The sequence below is a fragment of the Adelges cooleyi genome, unplaced genomic scaffold (genome assembly GCF_023614345.1).
Source record: "Adelges cooleyi isolate 19-005CV unplaced genomic scaffold, UGA_ACOO_1.1 ACOO_flye_CR_arks_rails_tigmint_CR_PRNA_167, whole genome shotgun sequence".
Classification (NCBI taxonomy): domain Eukaryota; kingdom Metazoa; phylum Arthropoda; class Insecta; order Hemiptera; family Adelgidae; genus Adelges; species Adelges cooleyi.
The window spans coordinates 3,145,051-3,170,430 of record NW_026095824.1 but is presented as its reverse complement, the minus strand read 5'-3'; the positions used below and the strand labels follow the sequence as shown (position 1 = coordinate 3,170,430).

At 31.3% G+C, this 25,380-nt stretch overlaps 1 protein-coding gene across 2 annotated transcripts in view; it reads left to right on the top strand.

The window, feature by feature from the left end:
• Window positions 1–399: 399 nt before the first annotated feature.
• LOC126832806 (uncharacterized) overlaps window positions 400–25,380 on the top strand; it is a 37,674-nt gene continuing 12,693 nt past the window's right edge. The window contains exon 1 of one of the 2 annotated variants that reach the window (XM_050563775.1): window positions 400–1,332. In XM_050563775.1, coding sequence (XP_050419732.1) covers window positions 499–1,332 — 834 coding nt within the window. In that variant the 5' untranslated portion in view covers window positions 400–498. Of the gene's footprint in view, window positions 1,333–22,509; window positions 23,330–25,380 lie in introns of those variants that run through there. The other variant, XM_050563776.1, reaches the window with a different exon arrangement.

Here is a 25,380-nt window from a genome sequence, read left to right as displayed (position 1 = left end):
GGGAGAGGGGTAGAAAAAAAAATTGTGAGAAATTGAGATCGAAATGCATAAAAACACTATGTAAAGAAAACATGTAACTTCTTATTAAACCCAGTGAGGTATTGAGGTGTTCACGATAAGTTGATAAGCCTGTATAATATATCCACAGTATAACTCAGTACTATAGGTGTTGGTTAAATACATTTAGGTTTTTTAGTATGTGGCATTACAAAGCTTATTGCAAAACATTTTCCACAATAATAAAACCAACAGCCATCTTTAAAACTCAAACTAACAATTGGTTGTTTATGTAATCATATATGTATGCGGCAAATCAAATAAGCACACGGAATTCATGTTTGCTAACAATTTTTATAAGCGTCATAGGCATTTATTTTGTTAAAGCCGAACTAATAGCAATCGTGTAAAACGTTTCTCGTTTAGTATACTTTATTGTTACACTGGTTTAAGACTTCTGTTCTTTCGCAAAGTGGTTTCTGAGTAAAATACAAAAATTCTATGTTCATGAAAATGTCGTTTAAGTTCATTTTTATAGCAACCGTTATGGTTAGCTACAGTTTAAAAATGGCGTCTACCACCATAAGCATTGTTGAAGAATATAAGGAAGAAGGAAATTTGGATCCATTAATTCGTGTTCAATGTAGCTACATACATAGTGCTCAAACTTACATGGAGGTGATCGGCGAATTGATAGAATATAAAGATAAGTTGGAGACAGTTTCTGAAGGTAAAGATCTATCGTATACCAAACAAGCTGCTAAAATCAATGCGACCTTCCATAATGTCGTTGGAATGCAGAATACTGGTTTACAGAACGCAATGTGGATATTTTCAGTTTACGCCGAGAGAGTATTGGCGTATATGGAATCTGTCATAAATAAGGTCCCGGCCGAAGATCAAGAAACCATCTATTCCGTTCACCAATCCGTAAGTATTTTTCTCGATAAAAACATAGACTCTGCCGTCTGCGCCGGTTATAAGCGGGGCATAAAGTTGGATTTAGAAGTCTTGCGGTGTAGTACTGATAATTTGGAAAATCTACTGACCATTCTAGAAACTAGAACATCAGTTTTCATGCAGCGAATAGATATAAACGCCAACGAACACGGTATCAGCACCGACGGGCACGAACAGTTTAGTTTGAACGTGTTGAGCTTGAACGGACTGCTGGCAGACATGGAAGCGACAAAACAAATTTTAGAAATTTCCGGAGTAGAGCTAAATTGGGACCAGGTGTTGCTGCATTTAAAAAAAGATTATGATTTGGGAACGCAAGTCAACGGTAATAAATTGAGTCAACAGATTAAGTCATTGCAAATGTTTCATTTTAAGGTTTCTGAGATGGTGAAAGTAATCATAATTTGTCTGATGCACAAGACCTTAACGTATAAAGAATACCCGTTTAACTGGAGTAAGAGTGGGATTGCACTTGATATTGCCGAGTTAGAGAACTATTTGAGTCCACTAGATAACATTGATAACAAAAAAAGCATGGTTGAAAATGACACTAAAAATCCTGAAGAGAAGATTGAAACTATGGTCGCACTAAGAATGTATCTTCTCGGATTACGTTCGCCATATGAAGTTACCATGGTGCGTTCATCTACGAATAAAGAAGCAAACAAACAACAACAAACGTATACAGGTTTTCAACATGACGTAAACCGTTTTGTCAACACTTTCAAAAATAAACTAGCTAACATAAACTTCAATACAATTAATAATTTTCGACAACTTCCATATACAGATGAATTCAAAAAATTAAAAGAGATTGAACTAGTTGTGGATGGTATTAATATAGTTATAGAAGAAATTAAATCAAATTCTGATCTACAAGATATTGATTAAAATATAATAATTAATGCTAATTAAGGCGCATAAGTTCGCTGTAAAATTATAATAATATTAGAAAAAAAACAATTGTCATAATGTCCTACAATAAATAATTCTTTACCGTTTTCTTTTCATCGCAATTATGTCAAACATATCTATAAAAATTGTAATATTGACTAATGTACATCAGCTGTTTATAACATAATAAAGTATACAATTTGTAAAATACGCATATTTTTCTTGTTCATTTTTTTTTTTTTGACAGTCTAAAGAACCTCACTCTTTTTTTCATTCGTAGGTTGTAAGTAAACTAGTTGCTATCAACATTGATGTTCGTAACGTTGGTGATCACGCAAAAAATGTATTATTTTGAACACATAAACAAATGCAATATATACTAAGAACGAATGTGGCATGTGGATTAAGATTAATGCCATTAGAGCTATGTAATTTCAGATAAATTAGAATTTCATCTGTTAGAAAAGTTGTAATCATTGTTACACATATAGCGACAATGACAAATTGTATTTATTATATATATATATATATATGTTTTTTTTTTCACAAAATCAGATTAAAATCCTCAGTTGCAGACATTCGGTAGAGCACCATGACATAATTGTCTTATAGCCATTGGTAGTTAATCCCAAAGATGTAAGATTATACATTTTATTGAAATCTGGAGGTGGTTAAGTTAAGCAGAATAGCTAGTTCTGACAACGTGTTCCAGTTCACTGTAACGTCCTTTTTGACAAGTTTTTCAGAATGATATCCTTCTAACGATAGTTAACATTTTACACCGACATTTTTTGTTGTCGAAAAAATTTGTCCATAATGAATATTTTTTGATTACCAAAGAAACCTACACTTAGTACTATAATATTATGAAATACGAAGGTAGAGTCAATTTGTCGGAATCCGTATGACTAATCCGAATTAAAATTTGGTTTTGCTCATAAGAGATAGGGTGTCGGGGGTAAGAGATAGAGGAATGGGGAATTAACTTGGAGATAGTGTAGTTACTGTAACCAGAGTTGTGCATCATTCGAATAAAACGTTATCTAAATAATTATCTAGATAAACACATTATTCGAGTAAATTTATTCGAATAAACTTTTATTCGAATAATTTCAAAAATAATTATTCGAATAAACTTTTATTCGAATAATTTCAAAAATAGTTATTTGAATACACTTTTATTCGAATAAAAAATTATTTAAATAAAATATGTTTGAAATTATTCGAATAAAAAATTATTCGAATAATTATTTTTAAAATTATTCGAATAAAAAATATTCGAATAATTTTGAAAAAAAATTTTCGAATAACTTTTTATTCGAATAAATTTTACTCGAATAATGTCTTTATCTAGATAACAAATTTTTATTCGAAAAAAAAATTATTCGAATAATCATATTTAAAATTATTCGAATAACGTTTTATTCGACTAACATTATTCGAGTAATCATATATGAAATTATTCGAATAACTGTACACCATTATTCGAATAATTTGTAAGTGATGTTTTTTAATAATAATTTTTTAATATATATTATATATTACATGTTATGCACTATTTATAAACACTAGGATAAATCTTAAATTTAATTTAAAATTTTCTTATCACCGTCTAAATTCAATAAAAACAAATTAACTACAAAAAATAAAATTAACCTATGTCTATTTCAAAGGTTGGAAAACTTAGTGTGAAGTGTTTTATACGTATTTTAATTTTATTTACAGATTTCACAAATTGAGTTTTGTGTTAGGCACATTGGAATTACTTATCAAATACGAAAAAAAAAATAGAATACTCAGTAGACATTTTTTTATATAAACGACGATATTATTACATTAATGTGGTATAATTAACCAAGGACAATTTAAGAAATAGTTTATATAAAATATAGATAGGTATTGTATAATAAGTTAGAGCTTTAGTCAATATTACTTTAAATACAGACATAGAACAAAAGAACATTGAAAAAATAGTAATTAAGTAAGTTTTGCGAAAACTAGTGAAAACTAATAAATAAACAAAATTACAACTGTCTAATAATAAAAATAACACCAATCTTATTACACAATTTGGTTGTAGAAATAATAACAAAAAGAAAAAATTATAAAAAATGTCTTAATATAATAATAATAGTAGTTAAATTATATAATAACAAGGCATTGACTTTTTACTAACTCGTAATAAAAAAATGAAAAAATTACAACTTATAGATATGATTTACAGAATGAAATAAATTATTGAAATTTATCATTTACAGATAACACATTTAAAATGATCAAATTCTGCTTTAAGTCAATAATGTTTTCTTACATATAGGCTCGGATATTTTGTTTTATTTTTGGTACTATATATGCTTTATATTAAGTATATAGCTGAATAATATGTAAATCTTATAGTAAGAATAGAGGAAAATAAATACTTTTTTTTTTTAAAACTTTACATATGATGTTTATACCTACATTTTTTATTACGCATTATATACATAGAATGAATATATCAATTATACCATTTTTACATTTAAAGTACGTAAGAAAAGTATCATTATTTATTATTATTTATTCGAATAATTTTTTATTCGAATAAATTGTAAAAATATTATTCGAATAAAAAGTTATTCGAAAATGTTGTTTTCAAAATTATTCGAATAAAAAATTATTCGAATAAATTGTGAAAAAATTATTCGAATAACCTTTTATTCGAATAATTTTGAAAAAAAAATTGTCGAATAAAAATTTATTCGAATAATTTGTAGAAAAATTATTCGAATAACGTTTTATTCGAATAATTTGTAAAAAAATTATTCGAATAATTATTCGAATAAGAATTTGCACAACTCTGACTGTAACACAGTTCTTATATGAGAAACTAGATAATGGTAAAAATGCAATTGGGGTTTTCTTAGATTTAGCAAAGGCATTTTATACCATAAATCACGTTATTTTATCACGTATCTTATCGTGTTATCTAGATAACATTGATTACAAAAAAAGCATGGTTGAAAATGACACTAAAAATCCTGAGGAGAAGATTGAAACTATGGTCGCACTAAGAATGCATCTTCTCGGATTACGTTCGCCATATGAAGTTACCATGGTGCGTTCATCTACCAATAAAGAAGCAAACAAACAACAACAAACGTATACAGATTTTCAACCTGACGTAAACCGTTTTGTCAACACTTTCAAAAATAAACTAGCTAACATAAACTTCAATACAATTAAAAATTTTAGACAACTTCCATATACAGATGAGTTCAAAAAATTAGTAGTGCATGAAGAAGCTGTGGAAATACTTATTGCTTTGGAACAAACTGCGGCACAAATATGGCATTAAAAAGTGATGGTGATAGTGAATGATATAGAAAAGAGTGATTAAAATATAATAATTAAAACCAATTCAGGCGAATAGGTTTGCTGTAAAATTATAATAATAATAAAAAAAAAAACAATTGTCTCATTGTCCTTCAATAAAATTTAATTCTTTACTGTAATAATTTTGTTTTTGCTATTCATTTTAATTATTTCAAAAATATCCATAAAAATCGTAATATTGACTAATGTACATTAGTTTATAACATAATAAAGTATAAAATTTAATAAAATACGCATAATTTTTTTGTTTATTTTTTGTTTGACAGTAAGTAGAACCTCACTCGTTTTTTTCAACATAAGTTGTAAGTAATACAATCATAATAATAGCTACTCTCAACTTTGTATGTTGGCAACATTGGTGATCACAAAAAAAATGGTTTATTTTGAATACATAAACAAATGCAAACCATACAAAGAACTATTGTGGAATGTTAGCCATATATTTATACGACTAATCCGTTTTAAGATTTGGCTTTGTTCATTTTTTTGTTATAAACACTTAAGCAATTATTAAAAATTTAAATTTGAAGTAAACATAACACAATTTACCAGATTTTTACTTAATTCATAATGGAAAATTCATCGTATAAATATATTGTTGAAATATAATTTAACGACTTACAATCAAAATCTACAACTTCACAGTTCAATCAAATGCTATATGACTAAAAAAAAAAAAAATATATTAGCATGCATATCTAAATTAATATACAGGTTGCTATATGATATTTCTTAAATATGAAATAAAGGTAGAGAACATTTTTTTAGACAATATAATTTTTTTTTTGTGTGATTAGGCATATATTATATGACAAATCCATATAAAATTTGGCTTTGATCATTTTTTTGTTAAAAACACTTAAGCAATTATTAAAAATTTGAATCTGAATTAAACATCACACATGTACTCGATGTAAATACAGCATGTGTTTTTACCGCGTTGTCGGTAAATATCCACGATAACAAAATGGCTTGCATAGCCAATTTTTACATATGCATGATGAAACATTCATCATAAAATATATCGTTGGAGTATAATTTTACGACTTACAATTTAAAACTTAGATTTAATTTAATGTAATTTAGTTAAATTGAACTGAATACGATCACCAATTCAAACCAACTCCATATTTTATTTTCGTTTCAATGCCTAACTAAGTATTAGAGTTAACCTAGGAATTGACACGAGGGGAAAAATCCATATTTACAATTTTATTTAAAATTGAACGAAACATGATAAAAAATATTTTTTATAAGTCTATTGATGTAATTGTTCTGATCGTACAAGTTTGTAAAATTAATGATAATTTTATATATTGGCATCGAAGTTTGTGTGTTACAATCTTTCCAGTTAAATCGCCATAAAAAGAATACTTCACATATAATGGACCTAAACAACCTAAACTTATGATTGGAATGTGTCATTATTCAAAAAATTGTGTATAAAAAAACCAGTACAGTGAGGTCGGGGCATAGTGGGGACGGAGCATAGTTGGGTCGGGGAATAGTGAGGACGGGGAGGTCACAGGTTAACAGGAATTTTTAAGTCTGAAAGTGATAAAATCACTTTCGAAAAAACGCTTCGATGCAAATCGGTAGTTAGTGTTTTCAAGCCAATACAGTCCAAACCAAGCACAGTATAAACCAGCAAAGTTAGAAAGTTTAAAATTAAGGTTCTGTATTTACAAATGAACATTAAAGCGTTTATTTGAAAGTGATTTTATTCAATTTTATCACTTTTATTTATAATAATTCCTGTTAACCTGTGACCTCCCCGTCCCCACTATTCCCCGACCCAACTATGCTCCATCCCTACTATGCCCCGACCCCACTGTACTGGTTTTTTTTTTTGCAAAAACTTAGTGGGCCAAATAACACAGATACAATGTCTTGTTAAATGTTGTTGGAGTGGTCGACGATTCATGTTTCAATCGTTTGTACTCCATAGTTTAAATTATAATCGCTTATTCTCAATAAAATTAATATTTATGTATCATATACTTCCATTAGAGCAATCTCACACAAACTATTTATACTTCATAGATTATATTATTTCAAAGCTATATTATACTTCTATTTTACTAGATTGACAATGTACAAAATAAAATAGAACAAAAAAAACCTTTTCATAGATCCTTAAAATGTAAATGGTGGGGTAGTAAAACGAGTTTTCCCATTTAAATACATCAGAAAATCGCCGTTTTACTGGCCCACCCTATATATTAATTTCTAGTTTTTTTCTAAAGAAAAGTTGAGTTTCTTACATTTAAATTATAATTAAATCGTATACTGGTACTGCGGTGGAGAAATTTTACCTACATATATTACTTATTAGTTAAATACTACTAACGTTTATAGCCACTAGCGGTCGGCTGTTAACTGTTATTTAACAATAACCTTTTATGGAGATTCTGCATAGATATACATAAAAAATTTTTTTAAGATTTTAGGTGTTTTTGGTAAAATATACGCAATCTGCGAAAACACAGTTCTCCGGCAATTAAAAAAAAACTGTAGTGCCGAATTTGTTTTCCGTTTAATATGTTATGAATACATTTGAGTTCTAACTACTGACAAATTTTCAACTTAAATGTCTTAAAATTACGGCTAAAAAACTAAAAAAACAAAAAAACTTGAACCCCTCTAGGGGGGTGGGAAATGAGTTCAATTAAAATTTGATACAGCGGACGTGTGCGGCCATACCAAATAAACATTCCTTATAAATTTCAACTCGATCCGACTCTTTTTATCGAAATTATAGCCAGTAAAAGATCTAACTTAAAAACTCGTACGGTTTTTTTTTTGTTTTTTCCAATTTCGTCTGTGAAGAAGTAAACTTTTTCAACTTTTACCCCCTTCAAAATACCAACTAGATAAAATTTGCGATTAATAGAGGTGCTATTCGAAGGAATTGGTCCAGTATTAAAAAAGTTACAGTGTATACACATAAAAAAAAAGCCCACATCAAAGTAAAACCAATACCTTCTCGTTTTGCATCGAAGCTTAAAGTTTAATGGTTTATACGACATAAGGCCATTGTTCTTTGGCGTAACTAACCACAAATTAACTAGGTAGTTGTTGGATCGCCCCTAAAAAAATACAAAAGATCCCAAGGTTTGCATAAGTTGAAAAACAGGCACTTAGGACTACGGTAAACAGAATAGCTAGTTCTGACATCATGATCCAGTAATTTTTTTCGCCCTTTTTGACAAGTTTTTCAGAATAATATCCTTCCAACGATATTTTGTGTCTAATATATACTTCGTTTTATATTTAATTCTATGTAAAAAAACACCCATGAAAACATAAAAAATTTGAATCTGAAGCAAACATTACTCATGCACTCGGTGTAAATTCAACAAGTGTTTTACCGCGTCGTTGGTAAATATCTACAATAACAAAATTGTTTGCACAGCCAATTTTTACCGATGCATGATGAAAAATACAGCATAAAATATATCGTAAGAATATAACTATACGACTTACAATCTAAAACATAGATTTATATCCTAATTTAATTTAATTAGTTTTATTTTACATTTGGTTTTAGAGTTAAACGATAAAAACGATTCCTAATTACTTAAAAACGAGAAGTTGGTTTTTTGAAAATACGATTCGTCACAACTATACTCGTGTCGTTTTTGAACATGATAAAAACATTTGTTCAAGGGCCCGATGCTGTAAAAAGAGTCAAACTCAATTTAAAAATATTTAATACCTCCAGTGAAGGAATATATAAATTTGTGATAAATTTATAAAATAAAAATGAGGGGTCTTATTCTATGTAAAGATGAACCAAAAAGTCCACTGATCATTATAGTTGATCACTATTAATTTTAAATAAATACATTAAATTGTCTTATGGCCAATAGTAGATAATCCCAAAAATGTAAGGTTTTATATTTTATAGACATCTGGAGGAGGTTAATTAAGCAGAAAAGCTAGTTCTGACAACATTTTCCAGATTATTTTAACGCCCTTTTTGACAAGTTTTTCAGAAAGATATCCTTCTAACGATAATTTACCTATACACTGACATTTTTTGTTTTCGAGAAAATTTGTTCATATTGCATATTTTTTGTTTACCAAAGGAACCTACACTTAATACCATAATATTTTGATATAAAAAGATAGAGTCAATTTTTCAGATAATATATTTTTTTTTTGTGCGAGTAGGCATACATTATATGACTAATCCTTATTAAAATGTTGTGTTGTTCATATTTTGTTAAAAACACTTAAGTAATTATTAATAATTTGAATCTGAAGTAAACATAACACAATATACTCAGTGTAAATACAGCAAGTGTTATTACCGCATTGTCGGTAAATATTAATAGTAAAAAATGGTCGCATGACGAAATTTACCAGATTTCGTGTGAGTTTTTATCGTTTAACTCTAAAATCAAATGTTAAATAAAACTTCAAAGAGATGGAAAGAGTTAAAAATCTAAGATAGGTTACACATATTACCAATATGAAATAAAAAGATAGTGCCAATTTTTCAGAAAATATATATTTTTTTTTTTTGTGTGAGTAGGCATTTATGAATATGACTAATCCGTTTTAAAATTTAATTTTGCTCATTTTTTTGTTTAAAACACTTAAGCAATTATTAAAAATTTGAATCTGAAGTAAACATCACACATGTACTCGATGTAAATACAGCAAGTGTTTTACCGCGTTGTCGGTAAATATCAATAGTTAAAAATCGGTCGCCTAACGAATTTTTACCAGATTTTTTTTATGCATAATTCATGATATAAATATTTTGTAAAAATATAATGTTACGACTTACAATCTAATTTTTTACTTTAATTGAACTGAATACGAACACCAATTAAACCAATTCTATATTTACTCTTTGTTTCAATTGGTAACTAAATATTGGGTTTATCCTAGGAATCGACACGAAACAACTATTTTTACAATATTATTTAAAATTGAACGAAACATGATATCACTTATTCAAAAGTCTATTGATGTAGTTGTTCGGATCGTACAAGCTATAAAAATAACAAAAATATTTTATATTGGCATCAAAGTTTGTTTGTTACAATCTTTCCAGTTTAATCGCCATAAAAAGAATATGTACTTAGTATCTAATGGACCAAAACACCCTAAACTTATGTTGACATGAAAATAAAACCTTAAATATGAAGGCGAATTTGTGCCTAAAATAAAATGACAACATGTGAGTACAATATAACAAATGTTTACCAAATGCTCTCATTATATTTACTCTAGCAACACTAATGGTTGTGCCCAGCTTTATCGTAGAAAGTGCATAAATATAACATAATTGACATTGGAATGTGTCGTTTTTAATCAAATTAATTGTAAAACAAGTTTTATGATCTATGCGACGTTAAGCCGTTGTTCATTGGTATAACTAACCAAAAAATAATTAGGTAGATGTTATATCATAGCCCCTAAAAATCACAAAAGCGCTCAAGGTTCGCATATGTTGAAAAAAAGGCACTAAGGCGGCGGTAAGGAACGATTTGTTGTGTTTAGAAATTAGTATGGTATGATAACTCAATATCCATGTGAGAATCCTCAATTCCAGACATTCGGTAGGGTACCATGACTAAATTGTTTTATGACCATTTATGGTTGATCCCAATAAATTTTATTGACATCCAGAGAAGGAAAAGTTAAGGAGAAAATTTAGATCTGACAACACGTTCCAGTTTATTTAACTAACACCTATAGTACTGAGTTATACTGTGTATATAGTATACAGACTGATCAACTTATCGTGAACCCCTCAATACCTCACTGGGTTTAATAAGAAGTTACATGTTTTCTTTACATAGTGTTTTTATGCATTTTGATCTCAATTTCTCACAATTTTTTTTTCTACCCCTCGCCCAAACTTGCTATACACATCTTATATACAACTTTTATTTTTAATGACCTAAAAAATATTAAATAAAATTAGGCATCGTAACAAGAATACATTTCTATTTTAAAATACTTTTTTGAATCAGTTAGTTTAAAATAATTTTGGGGGTTTTGTTTAGAGAATTAAAAAAACTGATATTTTGAACATACAAAATGTGTGACATCTGAGTATGGGCCTTAAGTACATGCGTTAAAATCTTTCTAGTTTAATCGCCATAAAATATTTACATAATATACAATAGACCAAAGCATACCTTTGTTGGCATGAAAAAAGAACCTCAAATATAAAGGCGAATTTGTGCCTAAAATAAAATGACAACATGTGAATACAATATAACAAATGTTTACCAAATGCGCTCGTTAAATTTACTCTAGCAACTCTAATAGTTGTGCCCGGCTTTATCATGGTGCATATACAAGATAATCCACTTATCAGTTATCTCAAGGATGTAATATATTATAATGCTCTTTTTGACAAGTTGTTCAGAAAGATATTCTTCTAACGACGAATACCATTGTACACCGACATTTTTTGTGTGAATAAGCATATATTTTTCGTCTAATAATTCATTCGATTTAAAATGTTGTATAGTCAACTTATTGTATAAAATGTAATTATAAAATATTTGAATCTGAAGCAAACATTACACACGTACTCGGTGTAAACACAGCAAGTGTTTTTATCGCGTTGTCGGTAAATATCTACAGTAAAAAAATAGGTTGCACAACAAATGTTTACCAGATTTTTACATATGCATCATGGAAAATTCATCCGATAAATATTTTGTTGAAATATAATTTTACGACTTACAATCCGAAACTTAGATTCAATGTAATTTAATTTAGTTAAATTTAACCGAATAAGAACACAAATTAAACCAATTCTATATTTACTCTTTGTTTCAATAGATAACTAAGTATTGGGTTTGTTCTAGGAATCGAGACGTGGGGATTCATCTATTTTTACAATATTATTTTTAATTGAACGAAACATGATCAAACTTATTTAGAAGTCTATTGATGTAACTGTTCTGACCGTACAAGTAATAAAACAAACAATAATGTTATTTATAGTCTTTCATTGTTTTATCCAACCAAGTCAGTTCGTGCATACAATTTCACTATCTTCTATTAGCCACACCCCATTTTATTTTTATTTCTCTTATTTAGTGCTCAACATTTATTTTCGTCATTCATTGCCGTTGTATACAACTTTTATTTTTTACTTTAGATCTGTTGCCCTTTCCACCACTCTGTATTGTTGGGTCTTATTTTTGGTATAGTTTTGATTTCTTTCTTTTTTTTTATATACTATGGTAAATACGTAGAATAGAAACTATTATCTAATAGTAAAATAAATTTAAAACATAGAAATTTTTACTAATATCTTTCATATCTAGTGCAATAAGTATAGCTACTACAATTTTAAAAGTAATTCTATTTATAAAGAAATCTTTTACTTATATTTATAAGTTACATACATTTGAGTTACATACATCATTTTTTTTAAGTACATACATTTGTATGTATACTTTGAAAGATAAAAAAACAACTTATTACCTTATATGTATGAATGGTATTAATATGGTTGTATTATAACTGTTGCTATTATTACTATTGAGGATGTAAATTCCAATCTATTTCCTGGTTTCTATACGTGAAAATATTTTCTGCTGTAAAAACTGCTTGGTGCGTACTTTCTTATATATTAAATGGTAGTAATAATTGTCTTTGTACTGCATCTGAAGGATATAAGTAAGTATTTCCCAACAGCCCTACTCATCCTAACTTTTAAACTCTTATAACTTCAAAAATAGTTATCCGAAACTGGTTATCGACCAGTCAAAATTTGTAATATATTATTCTTTATTTAAAAAGGTTATAAAATATAGACGTTACTATTTAAGTTTCAAAAGTTGCTATCAGAAAATCTAAGTTGGGAGGGGGTTAAAAACAAAAAAAATTGTGAAAAATTGAGATCACATTGTATAAAAACAATATGAAAAAAAAAATCAATTATTAATTAAACCCAGTGAGATATTGACTGGTTCATGGAATCACCCTGTATAAGTAGTTGTGTTATTCAAAAAGGGATCGAATTACAATAGCAAATTTCCGACCACAAAATATCTGTCAACAAAACTTTTTTCATACATACTTGTTAAATATTTAAAAACAATTTTTGTAAAAGCTATATCATAATTAATTTTAAAAAAATTATCATATACATTTATTTTTCTTGTACATCTAATTTTCAATTGGTTTTCTTCTATATTTTTGTTTTAAAATAAATCACTTCTATACCAATTCGTTTCTTATTGCAACATTACATTGTACAGAATTGTGTATTGAATCAAACTTCATATACATAATATTATAACGCTTATAACTATTATTGCTGTATAATAGTATGTGTGTTCGATTTAAACCGTTAACTGTTAATGTAGCTAACACAATATGATCATTGTATAGCTAATGTTAAAGTCTGTCAAAACCTTGTTTTAGTGCAACAATCAATTATTAGTTAAATAAGTATTATACAATAAACGCAAGACCGCGATACTCGATGTCTTGTTTATTTTATAATTTGAACGTAGTGACTATTTTATATTGTAAATGAACCTAACCTAAAATACGTTTGCTGTTGTGCATGTTTTTATATTATAATTGTACAATAACGATATTGTAATTGTGATTTACTAATGTAGCACATATCAGATGAACAAACCTCGCTCACTCGAGATCTGTGTTACATTCAAGGCTGTATATTTTACACGGTTAAAACATTAAAAACCTTAATAATAAAACAAAATTTGTTTTTGTTTACTTTGTAATGCAATGTCGACGGACCTAGCCTAAAATTTTAAATAACTTCATATTTGGGGTTTTTTTTCATGCCAACATAAGTTTAGGGTCTTTTGGTCCATTATATATTATGCATACATTTTGTGGCGATTAAACACACGTACTCAAGGTGCATACATAGATGTCACACATTTTGTATGTTCAAAAAATATCAGTTCTTTAAATTCGCTAATCCAAAAAAAACTGTAATAAAAAATAGTACAAAAATTATACCAAAAATAAGACCCAGTTAATTCAGTTTAAACCAGTTATTTAATTTAAAATAATTCAGTTTGGTGGGAAGAGGTGGAAAAGAGCAACATATCTAAAGTAAAATATTCAGATTCAAATATTTTAGAATTACATGCGTGTTTTTTTTACAAAAGTTGGACTATAGGAAATTTAAAAACGAATAAAATATTAAACACAAAATATATGCCTATTGATACAAAAAATTTAGTTGTAAATAGTTAATCATCTATCTGATAAACTTATCAAAACGGGCATTAAAATAAATTTGACATGTTGAACTAGCTATTCTACTTAACTTGACTTCTTTCGGATGTCAATAAAATGTATTATCTTACATCCATGAAATGTCTGAAATTGAGGATTTTCACCTGAATTTATGCATAAATAAAAATAGCACCTTCAAAATTATTTTTAACTATCTGATTAACAAACATATTTTACTTTAGGAATTTATCATTATTACGATACCTATTCGAACTAATTGAATACTTTAGGTAATTTTTTTAAGTAAAAGTTGTATTATTCGATGTAGATAACAACATATATTAGTTTTATTTATTCTGTGTCATCTACCTTGAGTGTGATATAAGTATTGTACTAGATTATTTAATTTGTACTTATATAGTGGAAAAAGGTGTAAAGGCCAAAATATCTTAAGTAGAAAACAAAAGTTATATACAACGGCAATGATTGATGAAATTGAGTATTGAGCACCGAATAAGAGAAATAAAAAGAAAAAGGGAGGTGGTTAATAAATGATAGTGAGATGTACGCGTGAACTGACTTGATTTGACAAAACAATGAAATACTATATAAATCATTATTGTTTAAGTAAAGATAGAGTTGGTGTTCTTATTCTGTTAAATTTAACTAAATTTAATCCAAGTTTTGGATTTTAAGTAGTAAAATTATATTTCAAAAACATTTGTACGATGAATTTGCCACCATGCTTAGGTAAAAATCTGGTAAAAAATTGTTGTCTGACCTATTTTTTCATTGTAGATATCTACCGACAACGCGGTAAAACACTTGTTGTATACTTACACCGTAAAACATATTTTTGCATCAAATACAGTTTTATTAATAATTTCTTAAGTGTTTTTAACAAAAAATGAAGAACACAAAACGGATTAGTCATATAATATATGCCTACTCGCGCATAAATTGTCTCTACCTTTTTATTTCTTATTTGGTAATATGTGTAACCTACATTAGTAAACAAAAAATATTCATTATGGACAAATTTTCTCGACAGCAAAAAATGACGGTTTATTATGTTAATCGTCGTTAGAAAGATATCCTTCTGAAAAACTTTTTTTTTTTTTTTTTTTTTTAATAGCCTTTATTATAAATTTAACAGCTCAACAATTACACAGATTAGAGATAGTATATACAAACTAAAATAATAATAGAGAGAGAAAAGAAAAAAAATAATAAATAAATAATAAATAAGATATTATATACAAAAATTACACAATGTTAAAATAGCTTTACATACAATTATATATGAAACCCAGCATCAAGGATGAATTTGAGGATGGATTGGATGATAGGAACAGAGCGAGAGTTAAGAATGTTATAGGAGTTAGGGACATTAATTCCCAAAGAGGACAGGAGGTTAAAAAGGATATCTCTATGGGGAGAGAGAGTGGGGCAATGAAAAAGGAGATGGGAAAAATCACAGATGGCTGGTAAATCATGCAAAGTACAATGAGGAGAGGAGTTCAAAGAGATAAGAAAAGAGAAAGCGGGAAGAAGGTTGTGTCCAAATCTTAAACGGGAAAAGGAAGAGATTTCTTTGCGTGTGAGATTGAGGCCATGGAACCAGGGCCTGCTAGGGATAATAGGACAGATTGAGCGATGCCAAGAGGAAAAGTTAGGAGGTAGGGAGGACCATTTGTCCTGCCAAGCTTGAAATATAGTTTTATTTAAACCTGGAAGGAAGTCAGAAAAAGGAGTGGTTAGGCCTTGAGGCAAAATGAAGGAAGCAGTGGAAGTGGCTAGGGAATCGGCAGTCTCATTACCAATTATCCCACAGTGCCCTGGAACCCAAAGGAATTGAACGATTTTGCCAGAGGACGAGATGCGGAACAGAAGGGATCTTATATTAAGAATAAGGGGAGACAATGTAGAGCTGAAGGGATTAGAAGAGAGAGCAAGAAGACAAGCTTGGGAATCTGAGCATATCAGAAAATTATTATCATTAGAGGAGTAGATAAAGAGAAGAGCATGGAAAATGGCGGAACATTCAGTGGTAAAAGAGGAAGACAAAGGATGGAGATTAGTATAAAAGGAAATGCTTAGGTCAGGAATATAATAAGCGCAACCCGAAGCGGAAGCTGAAGACGAACCATCAGTAAAAATCAGACGCGAGCCTGGAAAGGATAAGGAGATGTAATACAAGAAGAGATTGTTAGTTACTTGGGGTGGAAGACATGTCAAATAAGAACGAGAGAAACCTAGAAAATTTGGGACAATATGAACAATTGGAGAGAAAATTAAGGCACTGTAAGGACAATCATATATGGGTAACCGGGTGTATGATTTAAGTATATGAGGGGCTATGGAAGAGAGAGAATGGCTTATGGAAGCAAGAATGGGAAGGGTTTTAGCGACATATCGCCATGAATTAGTAATCGAATGAAATAAATGAAAAATGGATGATATAGGAGAGGACAAAGACTTGAGGAGAAATTTACCAGCGGCTCTTCGGCTCCTGATTTCAATAGGAGGGCATAAACATTCCACTTCGAGACTCGGAAGTGGGGTAGAAGGAAGAGCACCAATAATGCTACGGACACAGGATAAAAGGGCAGAGTTAAGTTTTTTGCGGTGACAAAATGATGCGGAAGAGTATAGGAAAGACCCATAGTCAACTTTGGCTCTGATCACAGCGTTAAAAACAAGAAGAAGGGAAGAGGGGTGTGAACCCCAAGAAGTACCACAAATAGAACGGAAAAAATTGGACCAGCGTGAAACAAAAGAATTTAAATATTGAAAATGTGGAACCCATCTTAACTTGGTGTCCAATTTGATACCCAAATAGGAAATCGAAACAGAGGGAGGTATGATATGTTCCTCGAAAATAACTGGAGGCAAATCAAGGGGAATGCGTTTTCTAGTAAAGAGAATAAATTTACTTTTTTCTGGGGCAGCTAAAAAGAAGGAAGAAAGCAATTCCCGAGATAGGATGGAGAGGGAATTGTTGAGCCTGAAGGTAACATCTTCAATATTACTACTGGAAACATATAGAACAATATCATCCGCGTAGAAAAGAGAGGAAAACCCGTGAGTGGATAAGACAAAACTAATGGAACTCATATAGATGTTAAATAAGATAGGACTAAGGCAACTACCTTGAGGAAGACCACGGTAAGAGGTCCTAGTGTCGGTAAGACCAGAGGGAGAAGAGAAGATAAGTAATCGATGAGAAAAAAGAGAAGAAATAAAATTGCATAAAGAATGAGGAATATTAAAGGAGGTTAGGCGGAGGATAAGAGTGGGAATGTGGACTGAGTCAAAGGCACCCCTAATATCCATAAACGCAGCTGAGAGAAATTGCTTACTACAAAAGGATTTATAAACGGAACCTACGAGGGATGAAAGACACTCCATAGTACCCAAACCTCTTCTGAAGCCGAAGAGGTTGTTAGGAAGAAGATTATTTTTTTCTATGTACCAATCAAGCCGGTTTTTTATTATATACTCAACGATTTTGCAAAGTGTGGAGGAAAGAGCAATTGGGCGGAAGGCTGGAGGAGAAGAGTTAGGCTTAGGGATGGGAATGATATTAAAATGTCGCCAGGAATCTGGGACGATATTATTAGCAAAAAGTGAGTTCAGAATACTAAGAAGAATATCCAGTGCATGTTTAGGAAGGTTTTTAAGCATGGAAGTTGAAATGCCGTCAAGACCAGTAGCATTGGAGGAGCGAGAAAAGATGGCCAGTTTGATTTCCTTGGCAGTAAAAGGGGAAGTAAGGGGATGAAGGGCCGGGTTAAAGTCAATAGAAGTTGGCAAGTTAATAGGAGAGTGCTCGTCTACATTAGGAACATACGGTGGAGCAACTTTATTGCAAAAAGAACTGAACCAGCTTTCGTTTAAGGAGGAGTTTGAACGGTTAACACAGTTCTTAAATTTTTTCGCAGTACTCCAGACTACGTTCAAGGAAGTAGTAGGGTTGAGAGATGAGCAAAAAGAATGCCAGGAGTCTTTTTTGGCTCGTTTTAAAATGCGAGATGTGTTGCTTTGGGCATTTAGAAAAGCAAGGAGGTCATTCATAGAACCCGAAACTCTATATTTTTTAAATGCCTGTGAGCGAGATTTAACTGCAGAAGTACATGCAGCAGACCACCAAAGAGGTGAAGGAGGGAATATTTTTTTTGTCTTTTTGGCAGGAGGTAAGGAGCAAGTTGCCGCTCTCATGAGAGAGGAAACAAAGGAATCATAATCGGAAAGAGGATTTTCGGAGAATGAAAAGTCAGAAAGAAAAACAGAAATGTAGGTAGAGAATAAAGACCAATCGATCTTAGAAGGGCTGAATTTAGGAGGAGATGGGTTTGAGGTAGGGGATGGACCCGGGTCAGATGCATTTAAATAGGAAATAATTATAGGAAAGTGGTTACTACCATGGGTGCAATCCAAAACATTCCATGAAAAGGACCAAGAGAGATTGGGAGAAGTAATAGATAAATCAACAGCAGTGTCTGTGTGAGGAGGGCGATTAACAAGGGTAGGAGCACCGGTGTTAAGTACACAAAGAGAGAGGGAATTGATAGACGATGAAATTAGATTTCCGCGAAAGTTGTTACTAGGCGACCCCCATAAAGAGTGGTGACCGTTAAAATCCCCACCCATAATGGAGTTGCCAGTAGCTAGGTTCAGAATATTATTAATAAGACTTAGGGGAGGATTGGAGGAAGGAGGGATATAAACTGACCAAATACGAAGAGGAGAGGAAGATTCAAGGAAAGCTTCAATACCAACAAGATCAATGGAGAAATTTAGGAGAGAATCTTTTAAATTGGCATCGATAAGGATAGGGTTGATTTGAATAGTACGATGGGCTGCAATGGCAACTCCACCAAAACCATCCGGGCGGTCACAACGAATAATATTGAAATTTGGAATTGAAAAAGATTTATTAAGATGGAGCCAAGTTTCTGAAAGAAGGGCAAAAGAACATTTATGATTAGATAGTAAGTAAGAAATGTCGCAAAAGCGCGGGAGGGCGCTTCTTACGTTCCACTGTAGTATGTTGAAGGGAGGAATATGTTTAGGATTAGAAGGTGTCATCGTTTTCAAATTGAGATGACATATTTAATAAGGAAGACTCAATAAGTGTTTTGAGCGATGATAAAGAGGAAAGAGTATTGGGGTCAGAGATAAGAGACTGGGAAATATGGTGAGCAAGAGAAGTAACCCAACTAGGGTTGTCTAGATTGTTGACAGGGTTGTTTACCATATAGTTTAGTAAACTACCGTTAGGTGAGACAGAATGCACGCTATTATTGGGCAAAGGAGGGAAATGGGGGGAAGGAGAATTGGTATTACGATTTTTTTTTTTTTTTGAAAATGCTGAATGAGAAGAAAAGGGGAGGGGAGGGAAAGAGGATGGCTGGGTCTCAGATAAATTATTTACACGATTGTTTGATTTTTTAGTAACATCTGAAAAAGAAAAAGCATTGGTTGCCGCACCGGACCGCTTGAGTTGTGAGGCCTCTGAGAATGAAACGTTGTTTACCGCCATGATTTTTTTAATTTCTTTTTGTTTTAGCCATTCACCGCAGGACCGGTCAGTGGAGGGATGGTTAAGTTGACAAAAGATACAAACAGGCGGTGAAGTAGATTTTTCTGGGCAAACAGAGGAATTGTGGTCAAAGAGACCGCAATGGCTACAGCGTTCCTTGCTGCGGCAAAATTTATGAGTATGTCCAAAACGAAGGCACTTGGAGCACTGGACAGGTGAGCGAACGCTGGGAGAGATATTGAAGAGCACTTTGTATATTGAGAGTTTTTGAGGCAGAGTAGAAGAGAGAAATTTTAACTCAACAAGAGAAGAGGGGATGAGTAAGTTATCTTTCTTACTATTGATACGGCGAAAAGAAACTACTTGCGCAGAGCATTCGAGACCATCCCAAAAGTCGTCTTCAGTTATGCTGCGGTCTAAACGAATAACGCCTAGACAATATAACAGCGTGTTAGGTATAGAAGCTGCATAGCCGTTTTCAGCATGCGATTTAGATGTAAGACAATTATTTGCGTTTACAACAGTATCAAAAGTAATTTTAACCCGTTTAGCGCCAATTGACGTGATGTTTAAGATTCCACCGAAAAGCTTAGAGAATAGTTTTCCGAGTTTGACAGGGTGTAAATTACCCAAATTATTTTCACCAATGGAAGATATTAAAACGTGTAGGGGTCCAGAATAGTTAAGAGGGAAGCACGTGAGCTCCATAGGTTGCCTATGTGTCTTGACTTTAGGCGCATCTCCAATGCTCGAAGATATACTGGACGTGTGCATGTAGGGTGGACTAACCACGACAATTTCGGGAGAATCAATAACCATTTCGGATTGAGATGACGAGGTCAAAGAAGTATTGGTTTTTTTGTGCTGGTGACTGTTATTAATATCACTGTTGTTGCCATTACCTTCGGTAATATTCATGTTGCTGGGGGATACTTGATTATCAAAGGAGAAGTTAGTGCCAGGAGGCACTAATTGAGGTTGATTATCTATTAAGTATTGCAAATTTGGGGAGACCGGGCTAGTAGGTTTTTTTATCGAAGACTTACGTTTATTACTAACCGTAGACCATTCATTGACAGAACCATGGTTCTTCGCTAGTGTGGATTTGATTTTTGAGCCGGAGCCGATATTCGGTGGCCGACCCGAACTGCCGGGAGAACCGGACATGCACTAGAATAATTGTAAAAAACCAACCGAAGCGGTTGAAAAAGTACAATAAAGATCAAACGACTCGATAACACGGCGGTGCCTTTGCGCAGCAGATAAGAACGCGGCGGTACACGACTGATCACAAAGACGGTAGAAACCGGACTGTTCTGAAAAACTTGTTAAACCCAATACTTGGGTGTTCGTATTCAATTCAATTTAACTGAATCGAATTAGGTTAAATCTAAGTTTTGGATTGTCAGTCTTGCATATACCTATGCATAGGTAAAAATCTGGTAAAAATTCGTTTAGCGACCATTTTTTACAATTGATATTTATCGACGCTGTACAAACACTTGCTGTATTTACACCGAGTACATGTGTAATGTTTGCTTCGGATTCCAATTTTTTAATAATTGCTTAAGTGTTTCTAACACAAAATTTTAATACGGATTAGTCATAAAATGTATGCCTACTCGTACAAAAAAAAATATATTTACTGATAAATTGACTCTATCCTTTTATTTAATAATAATAATAGTAATTTAATAATAGTATGATACTAAGTGTAGAATTCTTTGGTAAACAAAAAATATTCAATATGAACAAATGTTTTCGACAACAAAAAATGTCGGTGTAAAGGTGTAAATCATCGTTAGAGGGATATATTTCTGAAAAACTTGTCAAAAAGAGCATTATAATATATTACATCCTTGAGATAACTGATAAGTGGATTATCTTGTATATGCACCATGATAAAGCCGGGCACAACTATTAGAGTTGCTAGAGTAAATTAAACGAGCGCATTTGGTAAACATTTGTTATATTGTATTCACATGTTGTCATATTATTTTAGGCACAAATTCGCCTTTGTTTGGGAGAGGGGTAGAAAAACAAATTGTGAGAAATTGAGATCAAAATGCATAAAAACACTATGTAAAGAAAACATGTAACTTCTTATTAAACCCAGTGAGGTATTGAGGTGTTCACGATAAGTTGATAAGCCTGTATAATATATCCACAGTATAACTCAGTACTATAGGTGTTGGTTAAATACATTTGAGTTTTTTAGTATGTGACATTACAAAGCTTATTGCAAAACATTTTCCACAATAATAAAACCAACAGCCATCTTTAAAACTCAAACTAACAATTGGTTGTTTATGTAATCATATATGTATGCGGCAAATCAAATAAGCACACGGAATTCATGTTTGCTAACAATTTTTATAAGCGTCATAGGCATTTATTTTGTTAAAGCCGAACTAATAGCAATCGTGTAAAACGTTTCTCGTTTAGTATACTTTATTGTTACACCGGTTTAAGACTTCTGTTCTTTCGCAAAGTGGTTTCTGAGGAAAATACAAAAATTCTATATCCACGAAAATGTCGTTTAAGTTCATTTTTATAGCAACCGTTATGGTTAGCTACAGTTTAAAAATGGCGTCTACCACCATAAGCATTGTTGAAGAATATAAGGAAGAAGGAAATTTGGATCCATTAATTCGTGTTCAATGTAGCTACATACATAGTGCTCAAACTTACATGGAGGTGATCGGCGAATTGATAGAATATAAAGATAAGTTGGAGACAGTTCCTGAAGGTAAAGATCTATCGTATACCAAACAAGCTGCTAAAATCAATGCGACCTTCCATAATGTCGTTGGAATGCAGAATACTGGTTTACAGAACGTAATGTGGATATTTTCAGTTTACGCCGAGAGAGTATTGGCGTATATGGAATCTGTCATAAAGAAGGTCCCGGCCGAAGATCAAGAAACCATCTTTTCCGTTCACCAATCCGTAAGTATTTTTCTCGATAAAAACATAGACTCTGCCGTCTGCGCCGGTTATAAGCGGGGCAAAAAGTTGGATTTAGAAGTCTTGCGGTGTAGTACTGATAATTTGGAAAATCTACTGACCATTCTAGAAACTAGAACATCAGTTTTCATGCAGCGAATAGATATAAACGCCAACGAACACGGTATCAGCACCGACGGGCACGAACAGTTTAGTTTGAACGTGTTGAGCTTGAACGAACTGCTGGCAGACACGGAAGCGACAAAACAAATTTTAGAAATTTCCGGAGTAGAGCTAAATTGGGACCAGGTGTTGCTGCATTTAAAAAAAGATTATGATTTGGGAACGCAAGTCAACGGTAATAAATTGAGTCAACAGATTAAGTCATTGCAAATGTTTCATTTTAAGGTTTCTGAGATGGTGAAAGTAATCATAATTTGTCTGATGCACAAGACCTTAACGTATAAAGAATACCCGTTTAACTGGAGTAAGAGTGGGATTGCACTTGATATTGCCGAGTTAGAGAACTATTTGAGTCCACTAGATAACATTGATAACAATAAAAGCATGGTTGAAAATGACACTAAAAATCCTGAAGAGAAGATTGAAACTATGGTCGCACTAAGAATGTATCTTCTCGGATTACGTTCGCCATATGAAGTTACCATGGTGCGTTCATCTACGAATAAAGAAGCAAACAAACAACAACAAACGTATACAGGTTTTCAACATGACGTAAACCGTTTTGTCAACACTTTCAAAAATAAACTAGCTAACATAAACTTCAATACAATTAATAATTTTCGACAACTTCCATATACAGATGAATTCAAAAAATTAAAAGAGATTGAACTAGTTGTGGATGGTATTAATATAATTATAGAAGAAATTAAATCAAATTCTGATCTACAAGATATTGATTAAAATATAATAATTAATGCTAATTAAGGCGCATAAGTTCGCTATAAAATTATAATAATATTAGAAAAAAAACAATTGTCATAATGTCCTACAATAAATAATTCTTTACCGTTTTCTTTTCATCGCAATTATGTCAAACATATCTATAAAAATTGTAATATTGACTAATGTACATCAGCTGTTTATAACATAATAAAGTATACAATTTGTAAAATACGCATATTTTTCTTGTTCATTTTTTTTTTTTGACAGTCTAAAGAACCTCACTCTTTTTTTCATTCGTAGGTTGTAAGTAAACTAGTTGCTATCAACATTGATGTTCGTAACGTTGGTGATCACGCAAAAAATGTATTATTTTGAACACATAAACAAATGCAATATATACTAAGAACGAATGTGGCATGTGGATTAAGATTAATGCCATTAGAGCTATGTAATTTCAGATAAATTAGAATTTCATCCGTTAGAAAAGTTGTAATCATTGTTACACATATAGCGACAATGACAAATTGTATTTATATATATATATATAATATATATATATATGTTTTTTTTTTCACAAAATCAGATTAAAATCCTCAGTTGCAGACATTCGGTAGAGCACCATGACATAATTGTCTTATAGCCATTGGTAGTTAATCCCAAAGATGTAAGATTATACATTTTATTGAAATCTGGAGGTGGTTAAGTTAAGCAGAATAGCTAGTTCTGACAACGTGTTCCAGTTCACTGTAACGTCCTTTTTGACAAGTTTTTCAGAATGATATCCTTCTAACGATAGTTAACATTTTACACCGACATTTTTTGTTGTCGAAAAAATTTGTCCATAATGAATATTTTTTGATTACCAAAGAAACCTACACTTAGTACTATAATATTATGAAATACGAAGGTAGAGTCAATTTGTCGGAATCCGTATGACTAATCCGAATTAAAATTTGGTTTTGCTCATAAGAGATAGGGTGTCGGGGGTAAGAGATAGAGGAATGGGGAATTAACTTGGAGATAGTGTAGTTACTGTAACACAGTTCTTATATGAGAAACTAGATAATGGTAAAAATGCAATTGGGGTTTTCTTAGATTTAGCAAAGGCATTTTATACCATAAATCACGTTATTTTATCACGTATCTTATCGTGTTATCTAGATAACATTGATTACAAAAAAAGCATGGTTGAAAATGACACTAAAAATCCTGAGGAGAAGATTGAAACTATGGTCGCACTAAGAATGCATCTTCTCGGATTACGTTCGCCATATGAAGTTACCATGGTGCGTTCATCTACGAATAAAGAAGCAAACAAACAACAACAAACGTATACAGGTTTTCAACATGACGTAAACCGTTTTGTCAACACTTTCAAAAATAAACTAGCTAACATAAACTTCAATACAATTAAAAATTTTAGACAACTTCCATATACAGATGAGTTCAAAAAATTAGTAGTGCATGAAGAAGCTGTGGAAATACTTATTGCTTTGGAACAAACTGCGGCACAAATATGGCATTAAAAAGTGATGGTGATAGTGAATGATATA